The 23,679-nt window shown below is 41.6% G+C and overlaps 1 protein-coding gene across 10 annotated transcripts in view; it reads left to right on the top strand.

Moving 5' to 3' along the window:
* Nucleotides 1–23,679, top strand: part of FMNL2 (formin like 2) — a 299,371-nt gene that overhangs the window by 217,959 nt on the left and 57,733 nt on the right. For 7 of the 10 annotated variants that reach the window (XM_082689926.1, XM_082689923.1, XM_082689925.1 and 4 more), the window contains exons 5-7: nt 5,908–6,016; nt 10,552–10,628; nt 12,322–12,415. In XM_082689926.1, coding sequence (XP_082546052.1) covers nt 5,908–6,016; nt 10,552–10,628; nt 12,322–12,415 — 280 coding nt within the window. Of the gene's footprint in view, nt 1–5,619; nt 5,813–5,907; nt 6,017–10,551; nt 10,629–12,321; nt 12,416–23,679 lie in introns of all 10 variants that reach the window. The other 3 variants (XM_082689929.1, XM_082689922.1, XM_082689930.1) reach the window with 1 other exon arrangement.

Genomic DNA, 23,679 nt, shown 5'->3' with positions numbered 1-23,679 from the left:
AATCTGCGATCGCTCAAAACCCATTAGATGGGACAAAAGTGTGGCTCCTCTGCCTCGGTCATCCGTAGAAGACCAGGAGAAATGAGGGCTGCCTCTCTCTGGGGCCTCTTAAATAGACCACGGTGAGCCAGAGTGACAGCCTTCAATCTGGCTCTGCTCATAGTCTCTGTTTTATGTGAAGTTTCATAATAACGTCAGGAAGGAAATCTTGTAGCAATGGGTTTCACAGTGTCTGATTCTGTCATGGTACAGGTGCCAAGTTTATTAGATTACCAGGGAAGCACCCATACCTCCTGCTGAGTCACCCACGTAATCCCTTGTAAAGCCCAGGTCTTTGTGGAAAGTCTTTTCAAACAGCTAAATTGGGATGATCAGTGCTTGTGAAAAGCGGACAACAGTGTAGCCTGAAGGCTATGTCATGAAACCGGATGCAGGCTGCTTTCTACACCCTTTCTTTCAACTACAGTATATTGAACCTTATTTACGTGTGTCAACGTGATTGTGCAACAGCACCTGTGCACTGAGTTGTGATGACTGGCTTTGAGCTGTTTGAGTTTTTAATTGGTCACCAATTATTGCTGTGATTTTCTAGCACCTTAAGGGTATCGTGTAACTCATACATTTGGTGGAGTTTTGTGGCACTGATCACTTACCTTCATACTTTGTCCATGAAACCTGTTAATTACTATTCAGCCTCCTTCTTGAGGTCCAGGTGGACATTTGCAGCACCAGGGACTAAGGCTGTGTTTTTTTTTCTTTTTTTAAAGTCCAGTTTTTCTGATAACACTTGATTGTTTTGTTCCATGTTTTGCAGAACTTTGCCTCATCGCAGAAATTCTACACGTTCCTTTATAAGGGTAGAGCAGGGCCAGCTTTCCACCTAAAAGGCCTTTGGGAAACATTGCACAGGACGATTGAAGTGGATAAGGCATTATGATCACACCCTTAGTTACCCTCCCATCTTTAGGGGAATCTAAACCTAGATCATCCACAAGCATTTATTTATTTATTTAAAGATTTTATTTGTTTATTTGACAGAGAGAAAGATCACAAGTAGGCAGAGAGGCAGGCAGAGACAGAAGGGGAAGCAGGCTCCCTGCTGAGCAGAGAGCCCAATGCGGGGCTTCATCCCAGGACTCTGAGATCATGACCTGAGCCAAAGGCAGAGGCTTTAACCCACTGAGCCACCCAGGTACCCCTACAAGCATTTATTTTTATGCAGCTTTTCCCCCTTTATTTGGAAAGTAACACACATCCACTGTAGAAGACTAAAAATACAGAAAAAATGATGAATCCAGGGATCACAGGAGATGGGTATATTTTGACTCTGCATTGGTAATAGTTCATGTTCAATTATCTTCAGTGTCATTTTCCCTTTATGAGACTCACCCCTCAATTTGTCCATCCCTTTTAGTTTGACTTCTTGAATCAGAGCCCTATTTAAAAATGACTTTTTTATGCCTAAAGACCATTTCCAGGAATAGGTCTGTATTAACTAAGTCAAATCTGGCTTGGTTGAGGAAATGTTCACTCTACAGGGATTTTAAGTTTGATACTTTGCAGAAATAAATGTCCTCCTTTAAGCTGTAACTGTCCTCACTACCATGTCATGCTGCACAGGTGTGTGTCCTGCTGAGTTTATTTTGTACGTGATCATGTGCATGAAGCAGAAGACAGGGCTGGGGTTGAGTGTGGGCAAAGCACATTTCATATAGGGGCTATTGATATATTTATCTTTTCCTTCCTAAACTAAGTGGTGAGCCCTCAAAGGCAGAAGCAATGTCTTTCATTGTCTTTCATTTTTCCTTAGCACTTAGTAGGGTTTAGCATAAACAGGAGATGCTTAATAAAGCCAACTTTGGAGCTTACACATGAGTTTTAGTTTGATCTCCTAGGGCTGGTAGAGAACATCAGAGGCAAGTACTTTTATTTTTAAGCTTTCATTTAAATTCCAGTTAACACCATGTAGTATTAATTTCAGGTGCACCATACAGCAATTCAACCCTTCCATACATCACCCAGGGCTCATCACAACACAAGTGGCCCCCTTAATCGAGGCCAGCGCTCTTAGATTGCTCACGTTGTCCAGGTGTCCTTGTTGGGGTTAAAGTGCATCCGGGAAATTGTTAGTCTTAACTCTGTTGGTATTTTAGGGTCAATTTAAGGGGATCTATTTAAACCAGCTACACACGGACACGTGTTTTAGGTACTCTAATACAAGAGAGCTGAATTTAAAACTATTGAGAAAGAAAAAAAAAGTGATAAGTTACTCAGTTGATAATTAAAGCAAATAAACCAAATATCTAATTAAACAGATTGTCAAATTCCACTATATGTGCTTGATGAAGAGTAGATGAAAGTACATGCTAACCCATGGCACAGTCCCTAAAATCAAGCCGAAGAGATTTAATGTGATCCTAAATTAAGTTATCAGCAAATACTTGTGTTTGCCGAGGTAAAGAGTTGTGACCTCTACCGGGGTATATTTACTTAATGGGAGAAAATTCTTTTAGAATTAGAATTCCAAAATATGGAACAAAATTTCCCATTAAAGTAAAAACAAACAAACAAACTTCACTTTTCTGATAAGTGACACAGGATGAAGTTATAAAAAGAATACTGCTTGCCTGGGTGGCTTAGTCGGTTAATCGGTTAAGTGTCTTACTCTCGTTTTCAGATCAGGTCATGATCTCAAGGTGGTGAGATGGAGCCCTGAGTGGGATTCTGTACTCAGTGGGGATTCTGCTTGTCCTACTCCCTCTGTCTCTGCCCCTTCCCCACCACCTCTCACGCACTCAAAATGAATAATATCTGTAAAAAAAAAAAACCCCAAAAAGCAAAAAACCACCAAACTGCTTACCAAGTAAGTGTATTGACCACTGTGTTCTGAAAAAGGTGCCCAGATGCACACGGGGTCTTAACCCTGCCTGGTGCCATAATGGCTGGGAGTGGGGAAATGACACCTGTGTAGACCCAGTGCTGTCAGAATGACGGATATGAATATTTGACAAAGAACTTGCCAGCACAGATGGCTCTAGGCAGTAGCTTTCTCACTTGATAACCTGACAGATTGTCCATGAGTCGCAACTTGAAAAACAGACTGCCCTGAATCCTAGTGAGGACACTTGGATCTTGTCTCTTACTTTTTACCTGCTATGTGGCTGTAATTTCTTTGGGCGTCCATTTGCTGTCCATGTCAGGAAAGATGGGTGTAAATGATACCATGCATCTCTTCCGGCTTTCAGTGCTCATTTTTTGTAATTGGTTGTAGTCATGTTTTTTAAAATATATCTTAATGCTATGATTTTAAATACAAGTTCAAATGCTGCCTTTAATTATCCATTTTTGTTTAAACGGAAAATGGGAGGAAAAACAAAATTTAGATTAAATGCCATACACTTAGAAAAAAAGTTTATCTCCATTTTGTAAGCATAGAAGATCAATACATAAATTATATATTGTTTTAGACCTATATTTTAATCTCCTTAAATACTGATAAGTAGTCATGTGCTGTTTTATATTATATACATCTTAAATGTTGATCCAAAATGTGTATTTGAGATTACCTACCTGCTACAGTAAGTAGAAATCTTTTGTTACTAAGTTATTAGAATGCTGTAATTAGTCCATTTTTGCTAGTTTCTACAAATAATGCAAGCAATGACAGAAATATTTCTGCCTTTTAGAGTCTTATTTATAATGCTGCAGCAGAAGTACACGATTAATACGTGAAAGGAAGTAACCTGCTATGTTACTTTACGTCTCTGGGGAAACACCATTAATGTATATGTTTGGTCTGTTTGGCAGAATCAAATGTATGTGGAAGTGATGCCGAAACCTGCGACTGTGTAGAACTGACCTCTCCCTCTTCCTTCCAGAGTCCCTTGCTTTGGTCAAATCTTCTGCAGTCATTGCTGCATGGAAATATAACTTAGCAATGAGGACAGTTGAGTCCTTGGAAAATCACCTTTCTTCTTTTTTGAACTTAATCATAGACAGCTCTTGGTCTGGTAGCCACTGCTTTCTAGTAAAAATGCTCTCTCCCTCTCCACCCCCATCAGCTATTATATACTTAACAAGTGATGGCATTAAAGAAATGCGAAACAGGTTAGAATAAATTAAGGGGCGGGGAAAGAATTTCTGATATACACTGAGAAGACCACAAACATTTGGGTCGGGCTGGCTGTGTGATTGTGGTTTGAGAGGCACCAACCTCTGAGAGACCTCCATGAGGTGTGTGAGCAGACATGCTCAGGCTCGGGCTGTGGAGAAGTGACATGTTTCAGAGTTGAAATTCTGCTTACGACCCCTGAAATTCTGAACTCATTTCCTTAACTTTGTCTTTGCATTCAGAGCTGAGTTAGGCCAACTTCCATTGCTGCAGTTTTATTTCCAAGTGTGAATAAAGCAGGAAGTTCTTTAATAAAGCATTCTTCTTCTTCTTTCTTCTCTCCTTCTCCTCTTTTTTATTTGTTTTAATAAATGATTTATATTATAGAAGTAAGATTTTGTAATTTTAGGAAAATTAGAAATTACATGTGAACAAAAAGAAAAAACTATGATCACATGACCTGAGATTACTGTTTATTGAATTTCTGTCCTATTTTCTTATAGCTGTTTTCCCTTAATAATTGTGTTTCTGCATATTCATATAAAACGGACATCATGATGCACTTCATTTGGTAGAAAAAGCATTCTCCTTGGGACTAGCATAAGCAAACTGAATTTTATACATTCAGGTATATGGAGGCAAGTGACATGTTGAAGTACTTTTTACAAATGTATTTGGCTCATTCATAGGCTTATGTGAAAAAAATCATCTTCTGTTTGATAGTTTTTGAATAGAAAATGAATGAAAAGCCTGCTCAGCAGAACAATTTCAGATAAAATTCTCAATTCAGTTTTCGACTCTTTGCCTGTACTTGTGGGGCTTTTGAAAGTGGTTAACATTAATTGGAACTTCCTTTAAATTCTTTAATTAGTTCAAGAAGAAGGAAGGCCTGTGAATTACTTTGTAGATCATTTCTGTCATTCACGCTCTCAGAGAGTAGTTGACAATTTTTCAAATGGGCTTTTACTTCAGGCTTGGAGTGGCAGAGAAAACTGGTTGGAGGCACCCGCCTCGAGCTCACTTGGAAGCTCTTGGTGGTGTTAGCTTGTCTCCTAGCACCATGTTGACCTTGCCACTCCCTCACTATGTGCAGGCTCTGAGAAATGTCTAAACGGGAGAACTAAGGCTTAGCCATGTGGGATCTCTGGAATGAGGCTTAACATCGAAACCTCCTCACCCTGTGAATTACCAACGTATTTCCACCCCAGCTTCACCTTCCACACCAGGCTTTCGGTGAGGGGTCAGGCTGAGGAGGCATTTGCTCACTGTTAAGGTCTAATATCACAGGCTCATATCAAATTTGTTCATTAAACTTGCCAAGGCTCCAACTCCTAACGGGGACTCCCGAGAGCAGTAATGGGAAGGTGCGGTTAGACTGGGGTCAGATGATTCGTGGTCTACATATAAACAAAGCTTCACCCCTTCACTTGTTTGTAAATGCAGTCTGCAAGCCTGTTGTTTCCCATCACCTCTGCAGATCTAGCTTGGCTTCCTGATTAGGAGCCTAGGGGTGTTGATGAAGCTCAGGTATAGTTGATATGTTATATGTTGTGAATGAAATTGAGTGCCATTGTCCGTAGTAACTGCCTTGACGAGATGATGACCGGTACACAGAACCGTGTAGGTCTTGTAGTCTACGGAAATAGCTTCCTGGGGGTTGGATGGTGGTGTTTTCCACCTGCAGTCCTCATGTGGGTGCAGGTAAAGATAGAGAACAGTTTCCGTTTTTTAAGTGCTTGTGCCTATGCTGAAAAAGTAATCTATAGTTTTATAGAAGTTTCCTTTTTTCTTTGTAGATATAATACTTTGCCAAGCAGAAGAACCCTGAAGAATTCAAGATTAGTGAGTAAGAAAGATGACGTACATGTCTGTATCATGTGTTTACGTGCCATCATGAATTACCAGGTATGTTTGTGTTCTGAGTCTTTAAAAATCCAAATTCGTCAAAATCAGATCTTGTCCTCTTTGGTTTCTCAGTATTGTTTCTATTTGAAGTAAATATCAGGATTTAATGTGATTCTACTAAAAAAGGAAGGGTCTGGATCATTTTAATGCTCAAGACTTAACTCAGTGCCTGTGTATTTTAATTAGCATTTATATTTTGTGGTATATTTAGAGGGAAGATGTTTTCCTCCTTCAGTCATAAACTTGTTTAGATTATTGGGTAAATGTGACCATTAAAGACCGAGTAAGCTGCTGGTTGTAGGCAATACTGGAACAACTTTAGAAAATTAGGATTGAATAGACTCTCACACGGGTCAGTGGTTCTCTCAAAGAGTTAAATGATAAAAAGGTGAGAAGCTGTAATTACTGTATGTTGGACTTAGTGGTTCTTTTTTTTATATTTTTAAACAATTTTATTAAGAGAGGGAGCTTGAGTGCACAAGCAGAGAGGGTGGGCAGAGGGAGAGGGAGAAGCAGACTCCTTGCTGTGGGCAAGGCGCCTGACTCGGGGCTCAATCCCATGACCCCAAGGTTATGACCTAAGCTGAAGGCAGACACTTAACTGACTGAGCCATCCAGGTGCCCCTGGACCTACTGGTTCTTAATCTTTATAAGAAGCACCTGGAGGATTCTTCTTCAAAGGGCAGATTCCTCTAGGTGTCTTTGATACAAGTGATCCCCTTCATAATGGGGACAGAAGACAGCTTAATGTGTGGGTTGTATTAACTTGAACAACAAGTCAAAGTTGGAGCCTGGACTATCAAGGGTGAACTGACAGGGTCCAAGTTAGATAAGGGGAGCCAGGGATAAGAATTGGAAAACCTAATTCAAATATAAAATAGGATTTGGTATCTATGGATAGGGATGCTGAAGCTGGGTCCAAGCAGAAGTGGAAAATAAATGCATAGGTAGTGAGGGTCAGTATTAGAATTCAAACCCAACATAAAGAGTGCTGAATTGAATTTGAGAATGTGAATGCACATTTTATTTTTTCTCTCAATCAATATTTTTTGAGCATGGCCAGATAGACCCTGTTCTAGGTAAAGGGAATACGGCATTACAGAAATAAACAAATACCCCAGGGAACTTACTTTCTAATGCGGGGAGACAGCTGATAAATAACTTGAGAAAACATACAGGGTTCCAGATAATAATGATGATGAAATGAAACAAAGGCTAATACTTATCAAAAACAACAAACAACAAAAACAAAAACAAAAAAAAAACTTCACAAAAAACCCAAAGAACAAAACACAGAGAGTGTTTCCTAATAGGACCAGTACTTTTAAGCCTATTAACTATTTAAAGCTCTTAGCAGTCCTATGAGGTTGGTAATGTTACTCTCCCCATTTTACTGATGAGGAAACTGAGACCAGGAGAAGTTAGGTAATTTGCCCAGGATCATATAGTCAGGAAGGGGTAGAGTCAGATTTAAATCCAAGAAGGACCAGCTCCAGAGAATTGTTACCAATTCTATAGAAAAGCTACCCAAGAAGTAGGAATAGGAATTGATGATCATGTGTGTTCAATTTTAAATAGGCCAGCCCAAGGCAGTGTAATGGAGAATTAGCAATTTGTCATAGTAGCAATTTTAATGAGGGAACAAGGTAAGAGGTTTTAGGGAAAGAAGATTCTGAGTAGAAAAAGGGGTGAGTGAAAAGGCTGTGGGGCAGAAATAAGTCTGCTGTGTTCGGAGTGTGGAAAGGACGCCAGGCTGGCTGGATCGGCCTAAGGAGAGCAGTAGGAGATGAATCCGAAGTTGACGCGGGGTCCTGACTGTGTGTGGCTTTAACAACCAGTGAAAGGATTTTGGCATTATTGTGACTGGAAAGCTATCAAACAGTTTGGAGGAGAAACATGACCTGATCTGACCCTTGATTTTAACATGACCATTCTAGCTTCTATGTTTAGGATTGACCTTGGGGGGCAAAGGCAAAAGGAGGTAGACTTTTTAGGAGGCTGCTGCATTGATTTAGGTGGATGTTGATGGTGGTATGGGGCCAGGATAGTAGGGGTAGAGATGATGAGAGGTGACCAGATTCTGGTTTTGTTTTGACGGTAAAGGCAACGACATTGGCTATGTGGTGAGAAGTGGAGGGTGGCCCCAAGGTATTTGTCTTGGGCCCCTGTCAGATGGAGTTGCTGCCTACTAAGACAGGGAAGGCTACACAATGGGCAGATTTTGGAGACAATATAAAGAGTGAAATTTTAGGGGTGTTACTTTCAAAATGTCTGTAGTCATTGAAACAGAGTTTTTAAGTCAGTGGTGAGATATTCCTGTCTGGAATTCAGAACAGAGGTCTAGGAGACGTACATTTGGAAATTAATAGTAGTATATAAAGCCAGGGGAGTGCTTGAGAGCAGCAGGGGTCGCTAGACAAGCAAAGAGGTCCAAAATAGGAACACTGGGCACTCTGTTGAAATGTCAGAGAGCTGAGGAAAAACTAGCTAGAGAGACTGAGAAGTAGCCAGGGAGGGAGGCAGGCACCAAGCACAGGAAGTGTTTCAAGGAGAAGAGCATGGTCAGCTGGGACAGTGCCGCTGCTAAGTCCTGTAAGATGACAAGTGAGAGTTGGCCGTGGGCTTACAGAGTGTGGGTCATTGGTGGTCCTGGCATGAACAGTTTCAGTGGAGAGAGATGGGATGAAATGCCTGATTAAAGGGATTGCAAGAGACAGTGGGAGGAAGAGAGTCTAGGCCGTGAGTGCTTGGAGTTTTGCTATAGAGGTTAGCGGAGATACAGGGCAGTAGCTGAACACAGGTTGAAGGTCAAGGGAGATTTTGCCATTGTGGCTACTGTTTCATTCGGGTGCATTTGCATCATGTTTTTATGCTAATGAATCAGAGAGGGAGAAGTAACAATGAGGCATGGGAGAATTGCTGGAGTATAGGAAATGTTCTGGGTCTGGTGAGAGGGAACGGAATCAAGTAGAGAGAATGGCCTTGGATTACAGCCCAGGAAAGTTTTTCAGGAAGAGGTGAGTGAGGATGAAAACTCTGGAAACCGTGGGTGGATTGATGAAGGGGTGCGAGCTTTTAGGAATTTTTTTTTTTTCCTATTTGCTTATATTTTCTCAGTATAATTAGGAAAAAGGTCATGAACTGTGAGGTTGGAGGAGAAGGAATAATTCCTCAAGTCAGCGGAATCAAAAGTGATTCTGGAACTTGTTACTTCATTGAACTTACACATCTCAGAACAAGGCAGGTCTTCCTAGGCTCTGGTCCCGAGTGCCATATTTCCCAGGGAGGCTACTAGAAACAATGGTTGTCAACCCGGGCTACACAGGAAAGTCAGCTTAAAAATTCAGATGCCACAGGGAAATACAAATCAAAACCACAGTGAGATACCACCTCACACCAGTCAGAATGGCTAAAAGTAACAAGTCAGGAAATGACATGCTGGCGAGGATGGGGAGCAAGAGGAACCCTCCTACACTGTTGGTGGGAATGCAAGCTGGTGCAACCACTCTGGAAAACAGCATGGAGGTTCCTCAGAAAGTTGAAAATAGAGCTACCCTACAATTCAGCAATTGCACTAGTGGGTATTTACCCTAAAGATACAAATGTAGTGATCCAAAAGGGCACGTACACCTGAATGTTTATAGCAGCAATGTCCACAATACCCAAACTATGGAAAGAACCTAGATGTCCATCAACAGATGAATGGATAAAGAAGATGTGGTGTATATATATACAACGGGATACTATGCAGCCATCAAAAGAAATGAAATCTTGCCATTTGCAATGACATGAACTAGAGGGTATTATGCTTAGCGAAATAAGTCAATTGGAGAAAGACAGCTATCATATGATCTCCCTGATATGAGGAAGTCGAGAAGCAACATGGAGGGTTTGGGGGGTTGGAAAAGAATAAATGAAACAAGATGGGATCGGGAGGGAGACAAACCATAAGAGACTCTTAATCTCACAAAACAAACTGAGGGTTGCCAGGGGAGGAGGGTAGGCAGAGGGTAGTGGGGTTATGGACATTGAGGAGGTTATGTGCTATGGTGAGTGCTGTGAAGTGTGTAAACCTGGTGATTCACAGACCTGTACCCCTGAGGCTAATAATATATTATATGTTAATTTTTAAAAAGTTAAAAAAAAAGATTTAAAAAAATTAAAAATAAAATTCAGTTGCCAGGGTCTCATCCTTGAGATTGGCAGTGAGTTGACCTGGGGTGTATCCTGGAAAATCAGTGGGTCCACATGATTTTGATAAGCGGCCAGATTGAGAATCACTGGACTAGAGCCTTTGCACTATTTTAATAAAGAGAAATGCATAAAGAGCGAGAATCTGATTCCTTGATAGTATCATGATTGCTAAAATTTTTCATAGAGAAGTATGTTCAGGCACTAGAGACATAAATGGATTTATGACGGTATAAATTATATTAGGTAGAATCTTTGTTTTTGTTTTTTTTTTTTTTTTTTAAATGAACATGGATAGTCCCCTAAGTTGACTCCTAATGCTTTGTTTTTTTTTTCCCCCCCAGTATGGTTTCAACATGGTCATGTCTCATCCTCATGCTGTCAATGAGATCGCACTGAGCTTGAACAACAAGAATCCAAGGTAAGCTTACTTTGTTATTTTTCAAGTGTAAATAAATCTAACTAGGGGAAGAATAGAGCCAGTCAACTTAGAGTTGGGACACTTCCAAGTGCACCTCTTTGAATTAAGGTTGCCAGCGGACTCCTTGGCTATGTAGAATTTTCTTCTCAGCGGAGTTACAGTTTTACATGTGGTGGAGTTGAGCAGCTGGCGACAACCTCCTCACTATTCTCTTCCAGCTTCCACTTCTTTCGAGGCCTGGTTCTTGGCACCCTCGCAAATTTTACCAAATTGAGTAGAGAGCATGAGTTTGCCAGGTGGTTAGAACTGGGGCCAGGAAAGTCTTCAATCAGACTCAGCGATACCACTGGCTGCTGAAAGCTAACTACAGCTATAACTAATATCCCTTGTCTGCGCTTCACTCGCAAACCTTCACATACGTCGTTATGACCAAATAACAAAAGAAACACAAAACAAAAATTGCTGTGTATGTTGATGGCTTGTTCTGTTCACTTGACTCTAAAGGCCATTGCCGTATTCTTCCCATCACAGATCATCTCTAGAAACCGGTCTTAATCAGTTTATTTTAGTTATTGTAATGGGTTTTCCATTCTGGTGAGGGATTCTGCATTTCACACATGTTACTCCCTTTCCCCAGATACATCTGTATAGACCGTGCATCTGAAAACTTCTTAATGCAACTAAAAAATCTGATCACGAATGAGATCCTTTCTGATGCGGAATGAAATGAAAAATTTATAAATTTTGAATATTATTTCAAACTTCCTCTGATGATAGTTTTTGCAACTTGGTGATCACTTTCTTCACTTACTAAAAAGTCTGGGAAGTCATGCTTCTTTGTCCCTGCCTTCCACTACAGGGAAGTTGTTACTCATTTTTCTTAGGATAATTGACATTGTGAATTATCAGGCTGGTCTTCATATAGAGGTTGGCCATAGTTTTTTTTTTTTTTTAGGGAAAAAAAAAAACTGAAGCGATCTTATTATGAAAAAGCAATGCTGTTCTTGAGGTCATATTGAAAACTTAGACTATATTGCTAAGGGTTTCCTTATAAAAATATTTCAGATAAGGTTTTATTTTCTTTTTTCAAGTCAGAAAATATTCTTGTATTAACAATGCTATAATCCAGCCCCTCTCAGATATCCTGCATATGAAGAAGTGGTGACAGAGACTTGCTTTGTCATAAGGGAACTTTATGGTACCATCTACAAATTGCAGATTTGAAATGGAGGACGCTAATTTCAGTAGATTTTGAACTTTTGGGGCAAATGTTATTTCTCTGACTTTAAAGCCAGGAAAAATATTTAGCCAGTGGGTCCTTTTCCTGAACATTCCCAAGTTCCCAGGTGTCTAGCTTATCAATAAAACTTTTTCATACATATTGTACTGAGTCACCCACTGGTAGAAATGAAAGACTAATCTTCCCAGAATTGATTTTCATTAGTGAGTTATTTATAATTTTGAGAGTGGGAAACTTTCCTTCTAAATTTGCTACCTCAGATAAATTGCACACATAGATGTTAGTAGAGGTTTAAAAATGTACTTTCATATAAATATACCTTAGTAAAAGTTTAAAAAACATATATGAATTAATATTTTACTATCACAGCCATCTCTGAAGGAGGGAGCAGCTGACTCATTGTGTTACTTTCACTGATTTTTTTTTTTTGCTTGTTTCTTCTTGCTTCGACAGAACAAAAGCCCTTGTCTTAGAACTGTTGGCAGCTGTTTGTCTTGTCAGAGGCGGGCATGAAATCATTTTATCAGCATTTGACAACTTTAAGGAGGTAGGATCCTTTGTAGTTCGCTCAAACAAACCTCTCTGGAAGTCTTTGAACAGAATGATTTACCTTTTCTGTGTGTGTTTTATTATTGGGAAATAACTGACTTCAGTTTCAGGTGTACAACATAAGGACTTGCTATTTGCATGTCTTGTGAAATGATCACCACAATAAGCCCAATTAATATCTGTGGTTGACCTTTTTATGTCTTCTGAGGCCTCAAGGGTGTAACAGTTGATTTTCTAAGACGTCACTGTGGGAGAAGTAATGAACTTAGTCTAAATATCTTAAAGGGATGCTTTAAGCTTCCTTGGGTGTCTCGTTTCCAAGAAAAGTTAAAAACTATTTGCAGGATCCATTTTCCTTTGGAGAACGTGGAATTGCCAGTTTGAAAATGGTTTGCAAACATGTTTTGTTAAATGTCTGAGGTTTTCATTATGGTGATACTTGATTACCCTCCGTGTACATTTTAGGAACTCTTTGATCATAGTTATTTCCCCCAAATCTTTTGTATTATCATTGCTCTGCTGGACGCCACAAACAAACAAACAAACACACACACACACACACACACACACACACACACACCCAAAACCCTCTCAGTTAAATACAGACACTGATTTCAGCAGTTGGTAGTCTTAACGAGGCAATCCTGTCCTAGACAAACAGTAAACCAGTGGACATGTGTGGTTGAAAATGAAAACTGAAATGACTACAAAGAAAGAATGACATGCAGATTATATGATACTAAGGATGGTGGCCCAAAGTATCAAGACATCATGACTGGAATAACCCCTCATTTCCCTGAGTGGTAGCGTGCAGGGTCACGTGGCCATGAAGAGCGCCTGTTTGCTCCCCTACCATGGGCCTAACATTTAAGGCTCCTTTGCGGTGGGGTGTTATAAAAGTCAATAAATGCACTTGGATCTCAGGCTTTCGTAGGGCCGTCAGCCAAGTTGTGCTTTCTCCTAGCGACCCTGTTAGGTTTCAGAAGCTTCTGGATTCGAATACAGATCTCAGAGGGTCTTCCAGACTTTCTCTCATCTTTCTTGGGAGCCTCTGGAGTAAGAACCCAGCTAGTATTTGACAACAACCTCCTGTACGATGGGCGCCATGCCAAGTACACCCATGAAATCGTGAGAATATGTGAGACAAGTATTCATGTCTACATGTTCTGGAAGAATAAACTGAAATTCCAGATACCTGGTTGGCCCATGGCCTATAGCCAGAGAAGTGGCAGAGCGAGGACCAGATTTTGGTGCTCTTGATCGCCAACTCCCGTTTTAGGTGGCATTTGGGCTCAGCTGTGCGTAAAGCTCTTGGGGAAATACCGAATTAGATAGGACCTCAGAGCCATTTCCCCCATCCTACACCTTTCATTGGACTTACTGCACCAGTGGCCGAGGTACTAGCGAGTGACCCATGATTGCACATGTGGACTAGAAAGCTCCAAAGAGGTCATCAGGCAGGAGGACCCTTTCATTTGTATTGTTTCCCTCCTTTCAGTCACTGCTTTAAGATTCTGATATGCATTTTGTTAATGCCAGCCATGGACAGAATCAAATATTGCCTTTTTACCCATTCAACCTCAGGGATAATGAAAAAATATCCAGGTTCCAAGAGTATGAGGAATAATGGTGTATCTTTAAACTCATACTTTGTCTTAAAAAAAAACAACCCACAGAGGCTTTAGAGAGAAGAAATGTATGAATGCTTCTCTGTGGATATTTTGCATAAAACATATTAGTACATAAAATTCACATTTACAAATAAGATGTGTTTGGGTGTATGGATGGGTGTATAGGAAAGTGAAACAGCTCACAAAGCTACTCTAACTCCCAAATCTTTATCATTTGATCATATTATCACATGTCTAATTCCTTTCACATTGGATACACTTACTCTACCTTATCAGTGACCCTTGTTATAACATAAGCAATATCACAACAAGCATCTGATGATATTGCGGGTCAGATTATGTCCTCAAATTATAATTGTGTGCAATCAATCAGGAATCATTAAAACCAGTAAATTCATAAGATGGATGTTAATCTTATGTCCTTTTAGGTAAAACCGAATGTCTTTCTTATGCATGATCATACTTGCAGAACTGAGTTTCAGTGACCTGGTATCAGAATTGTATACAGTTTATCTGTTGAGGACATAGTGGGTGCTTAGTTGGAAAAAAGTAATCTTACGAAATCTAATGGCTAAGTAGCAGTGCAAACTAAATTAATTTTGACTTTGAATTTTTAAACCTTAACTAACAAATCTGCCTTACTTCTGTTACTTCATTACTTATGAGTGATGAGGTTTAAGATCTGATTCTCCTTGGACGGGCACTGGTGTCTTAGAGAAACAATGCCACGCGGGAGAAGGGACAAGAGAAGGTTCTGTGTGTGCTCCTGGAGTGCATTGACCTCGAGGTGCGGAATCCGTGTAAACAGACCAAGCAAAGGGATTACTCTAATAGCTGTGTGAACGAGGAGAGGGCAGGAGCATGCCCCCGAGAAACTTGATTGATTCTTACAGATAGGTCAAAAGAGCATCAACCCATTTATCTGTTCAATTTTAGCGTGAAAAGGAATTACTTTATGTTGATCCTTTTTTTTTAAAATGCCATTGTCATCCCAGAGTGTCTTAAATTTCTTTTTCTCTTTTCCCCCATTTTATGAGAAGCAACTTTTTTTCTTATACATCATAGTGAAGAGTGTGTTCTTTAATCATTTAAGGAAAAATGTCAGTGAAATCTTCTGGGTTTAGGGAGATTTGGGAGCCAGCTGCTCCTGATAAGGAAAAGTTATACTTAGGACCTCAGATGCTTGTGCAGATAGGGTTTGGGCCATTCATGGCAGAGAGAAGACCATACCACATACCAGGATTCCAGCAAGTATGGCCAACAGACACTTCGCCTTCAAGAAGATTGTAAAGCTTCTTATCCCTTTTAGTAAGTTGGGATTCCATTTGTCTCCTTAAGAAAGATGGTGGGAGCATCCTAATTTTCGCTGAGGGGACTACTGATGGAGAGTGGTTGTGGGGTTCGACATTAGACAGCAGTATCTTGCCTTACAAATAAAGTAATAGGCATTAGTCAGACTCTTTGGGCTTTGATCATTGTGAAAGCACGGCCATGCACACTGTTGCAATGTGGCACCAGATGCTAAAGGGAGGCTTAAAGACCCTGCATCTTAAGGATGTAGCAGGTTGTTTTCCTCCTCTGTTTCTTCTTCTTCCCCTTCTTCTTTTTTATTTTTTAATTTTTAAAAAAATTTTTAGAAGATTTTATTTATTTATTTGACAGAAAGATCAAAAGTTGGCAGAGAGGCAGGCAGAGAAAAGCAGGCAGACAAAGCGGGGGAAGCAGGTGGTGCTCGATCCCAGGACCCTGAGATCATGACCTGAGCCAAAGGCAGAGGCTCAACCCACTGAGCCACCCAGGCGCCCCTTCTTCTTTTTTAAAGATTTTATTTTTATTTATTTGACAGAGAGAGACAGTGAGAAAGGGAATACAAGCAGGAGGAGTGGGAGAGGGGGAAGCACGTTTCCCTCCGAGCAGTGAGCCTGATGTGGGGCAATGCGGGGCTCCATCCCAGGACCCTGGCATCATGACCTGAGCCGAAGGCAGAGCCACCCAGGCGCCCCTCCCCCTCTGCTTCTAGAGCCAGCAAATCCCTTCTGTCCTACTGGACTACCACTAATTAATTCAAATGTAAATTACAGGAAGGTGTCTCTTCACTTTTGATAGACTGTTATATATGATTCCTTAAATTTCTCATTATCCAGTTAGTATTCAAAATCTTAAGTTTGGTTTTCTGTGTTTTTGCCACAAATTTTGTCACATATCCTCATAATAACTGGAGTACATACCTTAGGAAAATAGGGAGCACTTCCAGTTTAATGATATCTGAGGGCAGGAAGAATATTAACCCAAGGCTTTGCTTTAGGTGGGTGTTGAGGTTGGGACCAAGCCTGGTGTCCCTGAGGAAGCACATATGTCACATTAATATATTTGATGATAGGGCACCTGGGTGGCTCAGTTGGTTAAGTGACTGCCTTCAGCTCAGGTCATGATCCCAGAGTCCCGGGATCGAGTCCCACATCAGGCTTCCAGCTCCATGGGGAGTCTGCTTCTCCCTCTGACCTCCCCTCTCATACTCTCTCACTCTGTCTCTCTTTCTCTCAAATTAATAAATAATCTTAAAAATATATATATATATCTCTATCTATCTATCTATCTATCTATATTTGATGATAAATGAGTTCTTAAACCAGGTGTGGTTTGTGACATGCCTGAAAATTTGAGTGTGGTGAGTAAAGACTAAACCATTTAGTCAACCATGATGCTCCTTGAATTTTTTTCTCTTAAAGAAATTTTTTTTCCCCCCTAAATAAAGGGAATTAACACATCTGCTTTTGGTGTTGAAACCTCTCCTCATAAAAATTTATGATCCTGAATTGAGGATCAGGGTGAGAACAAGGAGTCATCTGTTTTTTGCTTATTGGCGAATTTTGCTATGTGGAGGGATGTATTACCATTTTGCCTAAATCAATACTTTCTTAGTTGTCTATACAACTAAGAAAGTATTGCCATATATTGCTATCAATATATGTTTTTGAACATTTGGCCTCCCCAACAGGAAAAAATACATTTGGAAGCAAAGGTCGTTCTCTTGGTGTTTGCAGTAGTTCAGGTTTTGTCTGTGAGAAGCAGAAAGCAACTCTAACATACAGAAGAAAGGGTTCATTGGAAAGATGTTGAGAAATGCAAAGGGTTGACAAGGAGCCTAGAGAAACAGGCCTGGAAAATGAGCAGGCTTTCCTCAAATGTGGCTAGACTCTCAGGCCGTGTCCCCTTGAAGCTTAGCCACCATAAATACGACTCGAGGTTCTGATCGTGCTTTTTCTTCTCTCCCAAATGACATGGACCATAGCTAGCCATCAGCTGGGTCATCAGAGTAGGCTTACGGGTTAAGGACATGAACCAGCCCCCACTAATTTAGAGTTAAAGACACGATTTAATCTACTTTCCCTTAAGAACCTGGAGGTCTTCCACCTAGACCTTGCTCTCTTCAACTTTTCCCAGTCTTCCTCCTGTTTTTCTGTTCTGTTCTTTGGTACATCTGACAATATTCAATCCTTTGGTATAACTGCATTTAAGAAAGTGTCTGCAAGAGGGTGGTGGGGTTATGGATGTTGGGGAAGTTATGTGCTATGGTGAGTGCTGTGAAGTATGTAAACCTGGCAATTTATAGACCTGTACCCCTGGGGCTAATAATACATTATATGTTAATTTAAAAAAATAAATGAATAAATTTAAAAAAAGAATGTGTCTGCAAGAGTCTGGCAAAGAAATGCTCCCATTTGAAATGAGAGGGGAAGAGGCTGAGGCCTGTCGGCTCTGTGGTGGAATGGCCTGCTCTGATAGTTGTGATCAAACTCTCCGAGGGCTTTGAGCTCCCCGCTCCCCGAGGCTGCTGGGCGGTGCACCTGGAATTCATCAGGATTCCAGAATGATTATAACTGTCTTCTCATCTGCTTCCAAAATGACAGCATCTGGCCTTAACAAATAAGCCTGAGGCCCGAGTTTGGTTCTTCAAGGCCCGCCTCCTTCCCAGGGCCGCCCTTCCAGTGTGGAGCGGCGGGGCCTCGTGGAATGAGTCACTCAAGGCCACCAGCACTCCTGTATGCAGCGCTCTTGGCAGTAGTCATTAGTTTTTTTTGCCGTTTTCTAGAAGGCTTCCTCAGAAAGCTGATGTGGTTTAGCTACCGGGCACCCGAAAGCACTCGTGCTACACATTATTAAGTTGATTTAAGAAAGCCTGTCAAGTTTTATTTACAGTGGGCCAAATTGGGCAGGAAGGAGAGCAGACATTTTGGTGTGCTTCCAGCGTCCTTGGAGTTTAATCCCATCTAATCTAACCTCTCAGACGTTTGAGGGTGTAGGATTATAAGTCCAGCACAAGACCCTCCAGATGACTCCTTCATTGCTAAAAATTTTCAACATGGTGGGAAGGGTACTTTTTTTTTGGTCTCTCCCTGAACTATAAGCAATGTATTTTCTCAGATCTCAGACTGTGGGAGCTACAGTTTGACCGCATGTGTGTATTTCACGGTGTGAGGCCAGAATTACACTAATCTGATTGCCTGTACCTCCTCTTTGGCCAGACTGTCTTGTCAGTGATCAAGAAACAGAGTCCCCACAATTATTATTATTATTTTTGGACTCTTCATTAATGGTTGCAGTTACTGCTTGTGTACAGTAAATGACCTCAGACATAGTCTTACTGTGCTCATGGGTTCTGGGATCAGAAGGTCAGGACAGGCATGGCAGGGATGACTGTCCCTGCTCCCTCACACCCGGGGTCTCCTCAGCGAAGATCCCAGCAACTAGGGGCAGGAGTTCTTTTGGAGGCTTCTCTTCACTCAAATATCTAGCTCTGGGCTATGATGACTTAAGGGCTGAGCACAGTGGAGCCTACCAAATGGGATGCCTGCATGTAGAAGTCCACGTGGCTGGCGCTGGTCATGGAGTGGGGAGACCTGGCTTCTAAGGGTCTAGGACGGAGCATCCGGAGATCAGGGATTTAAAGTGACAGACGTCACATTCTATCTCCTGAGCTAGTGTCAGAGGTCATCAGTGTCATTTCTGCTGCATGCTGTTGGTTATAAGTGAGTCACCAAGGCCAACACAGATGCCCAGGGGTATCAAAGACTTTACTTCTCCATGGTGGACTGTGAGGGTAATATCATGGGAGAGCGTGTCAGGTGGGAGATACTGCTCATTTCTGGAAAATAAAATTCACCTCCATAACTTTTTGAGAATTACCAGTATATCTCTGGTGGTTCCTCTTCTGTTTTCTCTCTTGTCTTCTCTCAACCCAGTACTTCGGTTTGCCTCAGGACTGAAAGCTTTGTAAACTTCTTCACTGGTGTTAAAAAGGATGGCTGCCACTTTTGGGGCGCCTGGGTGGCTCAGTGGGTTAAGCCGCTGCCTTCGGCTCAGGTCATTATCTCAGGGTCCTGGGATCAAGCCCCGCATCAGGCTCTCTGCTCAGCAGGGAGCCTGCTTCCCCCTCTCTGCCTGCCTCTCTGCCTACTTGTGATCTCTCTGTCAAATAAATAAATAAATAAATCTTTTTTTTTAAAAGAAAGAAAGGATGGCTGCCACTTCTTTCAAACCAGTTTGGCAAACGGTATTTTGGGAGCCTTTCTAGAAGAGAAAGGAGCCATTTATGTAAGATTTCTGAGCTGCTGGTAATGAACTAGTTATTTCATTATCATCTCTGTCTTCATCATCTTGTAAGGAACTGAAGGCTGGTCTCCTATTGGTCATTAGGGGGTGAGTCATGCTAACTTACCGGAAAAATTTTCATGAATATTTGAGTGCCCCTTTGTGTCAGAAATATTGATAAACACTGGCAATAAGAAAGTGAGCAAGACATAGGCCTTACCCTTAAGAAGGAGCATCCGAATCTGGTTAAGGAAACAAATATTTAGACAGTTAAGCTATTAGGCTTTATGAAGTTAAATGTCAGATGCTTTATAAGAGGAGTAACTGCTAACCAAGAGGAGGTAGAGGCAGGCACATGGGGAGACTTCCTATAGGAAGGGATGCCTGAGCTGAATTTAGGATGAGTAAGAGTTTCCCAGGTATAAAAGTTTCTTATTAGTGCTGTAATAAATTGTCCTAAACTTGCGGTTTATTACATATTATCCTACTGTTCTGTTGGTAGCATGTGTAAAACAGTCTGTAGAGGCATTCTCTCAAGGAATCCATTTCCTTGTCCTTTCAGTTTCTAGAAGCTGCATACCGTTTTTGGTTCCTTGGCTCTTCTGACTCTGAGCCTTTGGCCTCCTTCCTCTAGTGACCATTGTGATTCTGTGAGGTCCACCGGGAAAATCCAGGATAATCGTCCCATCTCAAGATCCTTATCTTAATCATACCTGCAGAGTCCCTTTCACTTGGAAGGTAACTAGTCCCCAGTGCTGAGGATTAGGACAGGGACATTTTTGTGGAGGCGGTTCTTTGGCTCCCCACACCAGGTAAAGGTGGTCCTTTATACAAAGAAGGTGGCATCCTAGTAAAGCTTCAAGGGCCCTAGTTACTGTAGTTTACTGTACCCTCTATTTTTTTTTTTTTTTGTAAAGTCAGGTTTTTTTGTTTGTTTAAAGATTTTATTTATTTATTTGACAGAGAGAGATCACAAGCAGGCAGAGAGGCAGGCAGAGAGAGAGGGAGTAGGAGGCTCCCTGTTGAGTAGAGAGCCCGATGCAGGACTCAATCCCAGGACCCTGAGATCATGACCTGAGCCGAAGGCAGAGGCTTAACCCACTGAGCCACCCAGGCGCCCCTGTACTCTCATTCTTAAAGGGGAGGCGGGTGTGAGAAGAGACACAGGGAGGAGAGGAAGGGAGGGACTGATGAGGAAAGACTTCATGTCTTATTCCAGAGCCTTCATATTCCAGAGTCTGCCTGAAGAAGCAAGAGGCAGCGGCAGGAAATGTGTTCTCCAAACTCCTCCAAGCACTCGGTGTTTGGATCAACTCTCTCCGTACGGGAATGGCAGTTACATTTTGCTACAAGAGTCTCTTGGCAGTGAGCTTAGCATGAGGTCACTTGGAGGAGGGTGTGGCTATGGTTTGAGATTTGTTTCAGAGATTTTTGCCATTCATACTTCTCATTCCTTGGGCCTCTTCTTCCAGTGACATTCATCTGCTCCTTCATCTAATAACATCGCCGAGACTTTGCTGGGGGCCTGAAGGATCTTAAAAAAAAAAAATGTACAAGAGGATAGTGGTTCCTGGGGACACTGGAGATGATGGTGGTGTGGGGGAGCATCTGCAGAGATGCTCTGCTCTTCAGCCAGACTCTAATTAGACCCGCCCGGCTTTCCACAGGCTGCCTGCAGTTCACACATGAGGCAGCCTCATCCTCTGCTTCGTTCATAGCAGCCACCTTTTTAGAAAAAAACATGGCTTTGCTTCCTTTTGTTTTTAGCTATGTAAAAGTGCTGTTTGGAAAATCTGGGCCCTTGGCCAGCTGTAAAATAGTAGGCATGTGTGTCCTCCTTGCATACTCTGGGACAATCACAGTGAGAGACCTCAGGGGTTAAAAAAAAAAAAAAAAACAGTGAGAGCTGCATGTCGCCTTAAGACCCCATCGATCTGCACTGGCGGCTGGCCTACGTCCTTTGCCGTGGCCTTTCCGCTTGGGAAGGGTTCCTGGGGCAGGCGGAGGCGGTTATGGCTGTAGGGTGCGTATGGATGGTGTGAAGCCCTCTGCTGTGACTGGATGAGAGAACTGGCATCGAAGCTCCGACAGCTCCGACAACATCATCCACTCCGAAAACCATTAGGATGCGGGGACGTTCCCGCTCCCGGTCAGGATTTGTTGGCATTTGGCCAATCATTTCTGCAGGGTAAGGTTAAAGTGTCTTTCAGGGTCCCCTTGATTTCTTTTTGCTGTGTGAGGGCACGCCTCCCTATTCTTTTCCTCCCTCCCTCCACCCTGACTTGTATAACAAGGAGGTTTTTGTTTTTCTTTAAAGTCTGTATCTTGGGTCTTAAGTATGCTTTAGTATGCTGTATTTGTTCCAGCTGCTTTTTAAAGCATGTTCATATTAAGTGAAAATAGAAAGAATTGTTTTAAAATGTCAAACCTGCTTTATAGGTTATTTTTAGTGGTCGTTAAGTCCAGTGCTAAGCAATGGCTAAGTCCTAGACGCAGGGCTATGTTAACCATCTTATTAACTAGGCTTTGGGGTTTAAATAGAGCTCTTCAAATAATCATGAAAATGCTGTGCTAGATATGTTAACTAGGGAAAGGATAAATGACATAGATTTATGTCTTAAGTATGAGTCTATGGGTGGATGCATATTATGTGTGTATTATTAGTAACAGCATAAAGATACTTTTATGAATAGTAACAGACACTAAAACAAATGACAGGGTTTGGAGTGGCAATGTGTGTATATTTTCATTGCAACATGCCTCACATGGTTAAATGTCCCTATTATGCAGGGTTAGGGTTTTCCTACTAGTGGTGTTTTATGTGACAGCTCTCTTGTGTCTTTTCTAAAGATGCTAATTATCTTTTGTGTAATCTTTCTTCAAAGATAAAGACCGGGGCGCCTGTGTGGCTCAGTGGGTTAAAGCCTCTGCATTCGGCTCAGGTCATGATCTCAAGGTCCTGGAATCGAGCCCTGTATCAGGCTCTCTGTTTGGCGGGGAGCCTGCTTCCCCCTCTCTCTCTGCCTGCCTCTCTGTCTATTTGTGATCTCTCTCTGTCAAATAAATAAATAAAATCTTTTTAAAAAAAAAATTTTTTTTTATTTTTATCCCCAGGAGTACAGGTCTGTGAATCGCCAGGTTTACACACTTCTCAGCACTCACCAAAGCACATACCCTCCCCAATGACCATAACCCCACTTCCCTTCTCCCAACCCCCCTCCCCCCAGCAACCCTCAGTTTGTTTTGTAAGATTAAGAGTCACTTATGGTTTGTCTCCCTCCCAATCCCATCTTGTTTCATTGATTCTTCTCCTACCCACTTAAGCCCCCATGTTGCATCACCACTTCCTCATATCAGGGAGATCATATGATAGTTGTCTTTCTCTGCTTGACTTATTTCGCTAAGCATGATACGCTCTAGTTCCATCCATGTTGTCGCAAATGGCAAGATTTCGTTTCTTTTGATGGCTTCATAGTATTCCATTGTGTATATATACCACATCTTCTTGATCCATTCATCTGTTGATGGATATCTAGGTTCTTTCCATAGTTTGGCTATTGTGGACACTGCTGCTATAAACATTCGGGTGCACGTGCCCCTTTGGATCACTACGTTTGTATCTTTAGGGTAAATACCCAGTAGTGCAATTGGTGGGTCATAGGGCAGTTCTATTTTCAACATTTTGAGGAACCTCCATGCTGTTTTCCAGAGTGGCTGCACCAGCTTGCATTCCCACCAACAGTAGAGGAGGGTTCCCCTTTCTCCGCATCCTCGCCAGCATCTGTCATTTCCTGACTTGTTGATTTTAGCCATTCTGACTGGTGTGAGGTGATATCTCATTGTGGTTTTGATTTGTATTTCCCTGATGCCGAGTGATATGGAGCACTTTTTTATGTGTCTGTTGGCCATCTGGATGTCTTCTTTGCAGAAATGTCTGTTCATGTCCTCTGCCCATTTCTTGATTGGATTATTTGTTCTTTGTGTGTTGAGTTTGCTAAGTTCTTTATAGATTTTGGACACTAGTCCTTTATCTGATATG

Source organism: Mustela nivalis (assembly GCF_964662115.1).
Source record: "Mustela nivalis genome assembly, chromosome: 11".
NCBI classification, from domain to species: domain Eukaryota; kingdom Metazoa; phylum Chordata; class Mammalia; order Carnivora; family Mustelidae; genus Mustela; species Mustela nivalis.
The sequence above is the reverse complement of the archived record's forward strand: the minus strand, read 5'-3'. Positions and strand labels throughout refer to the sequence as shown.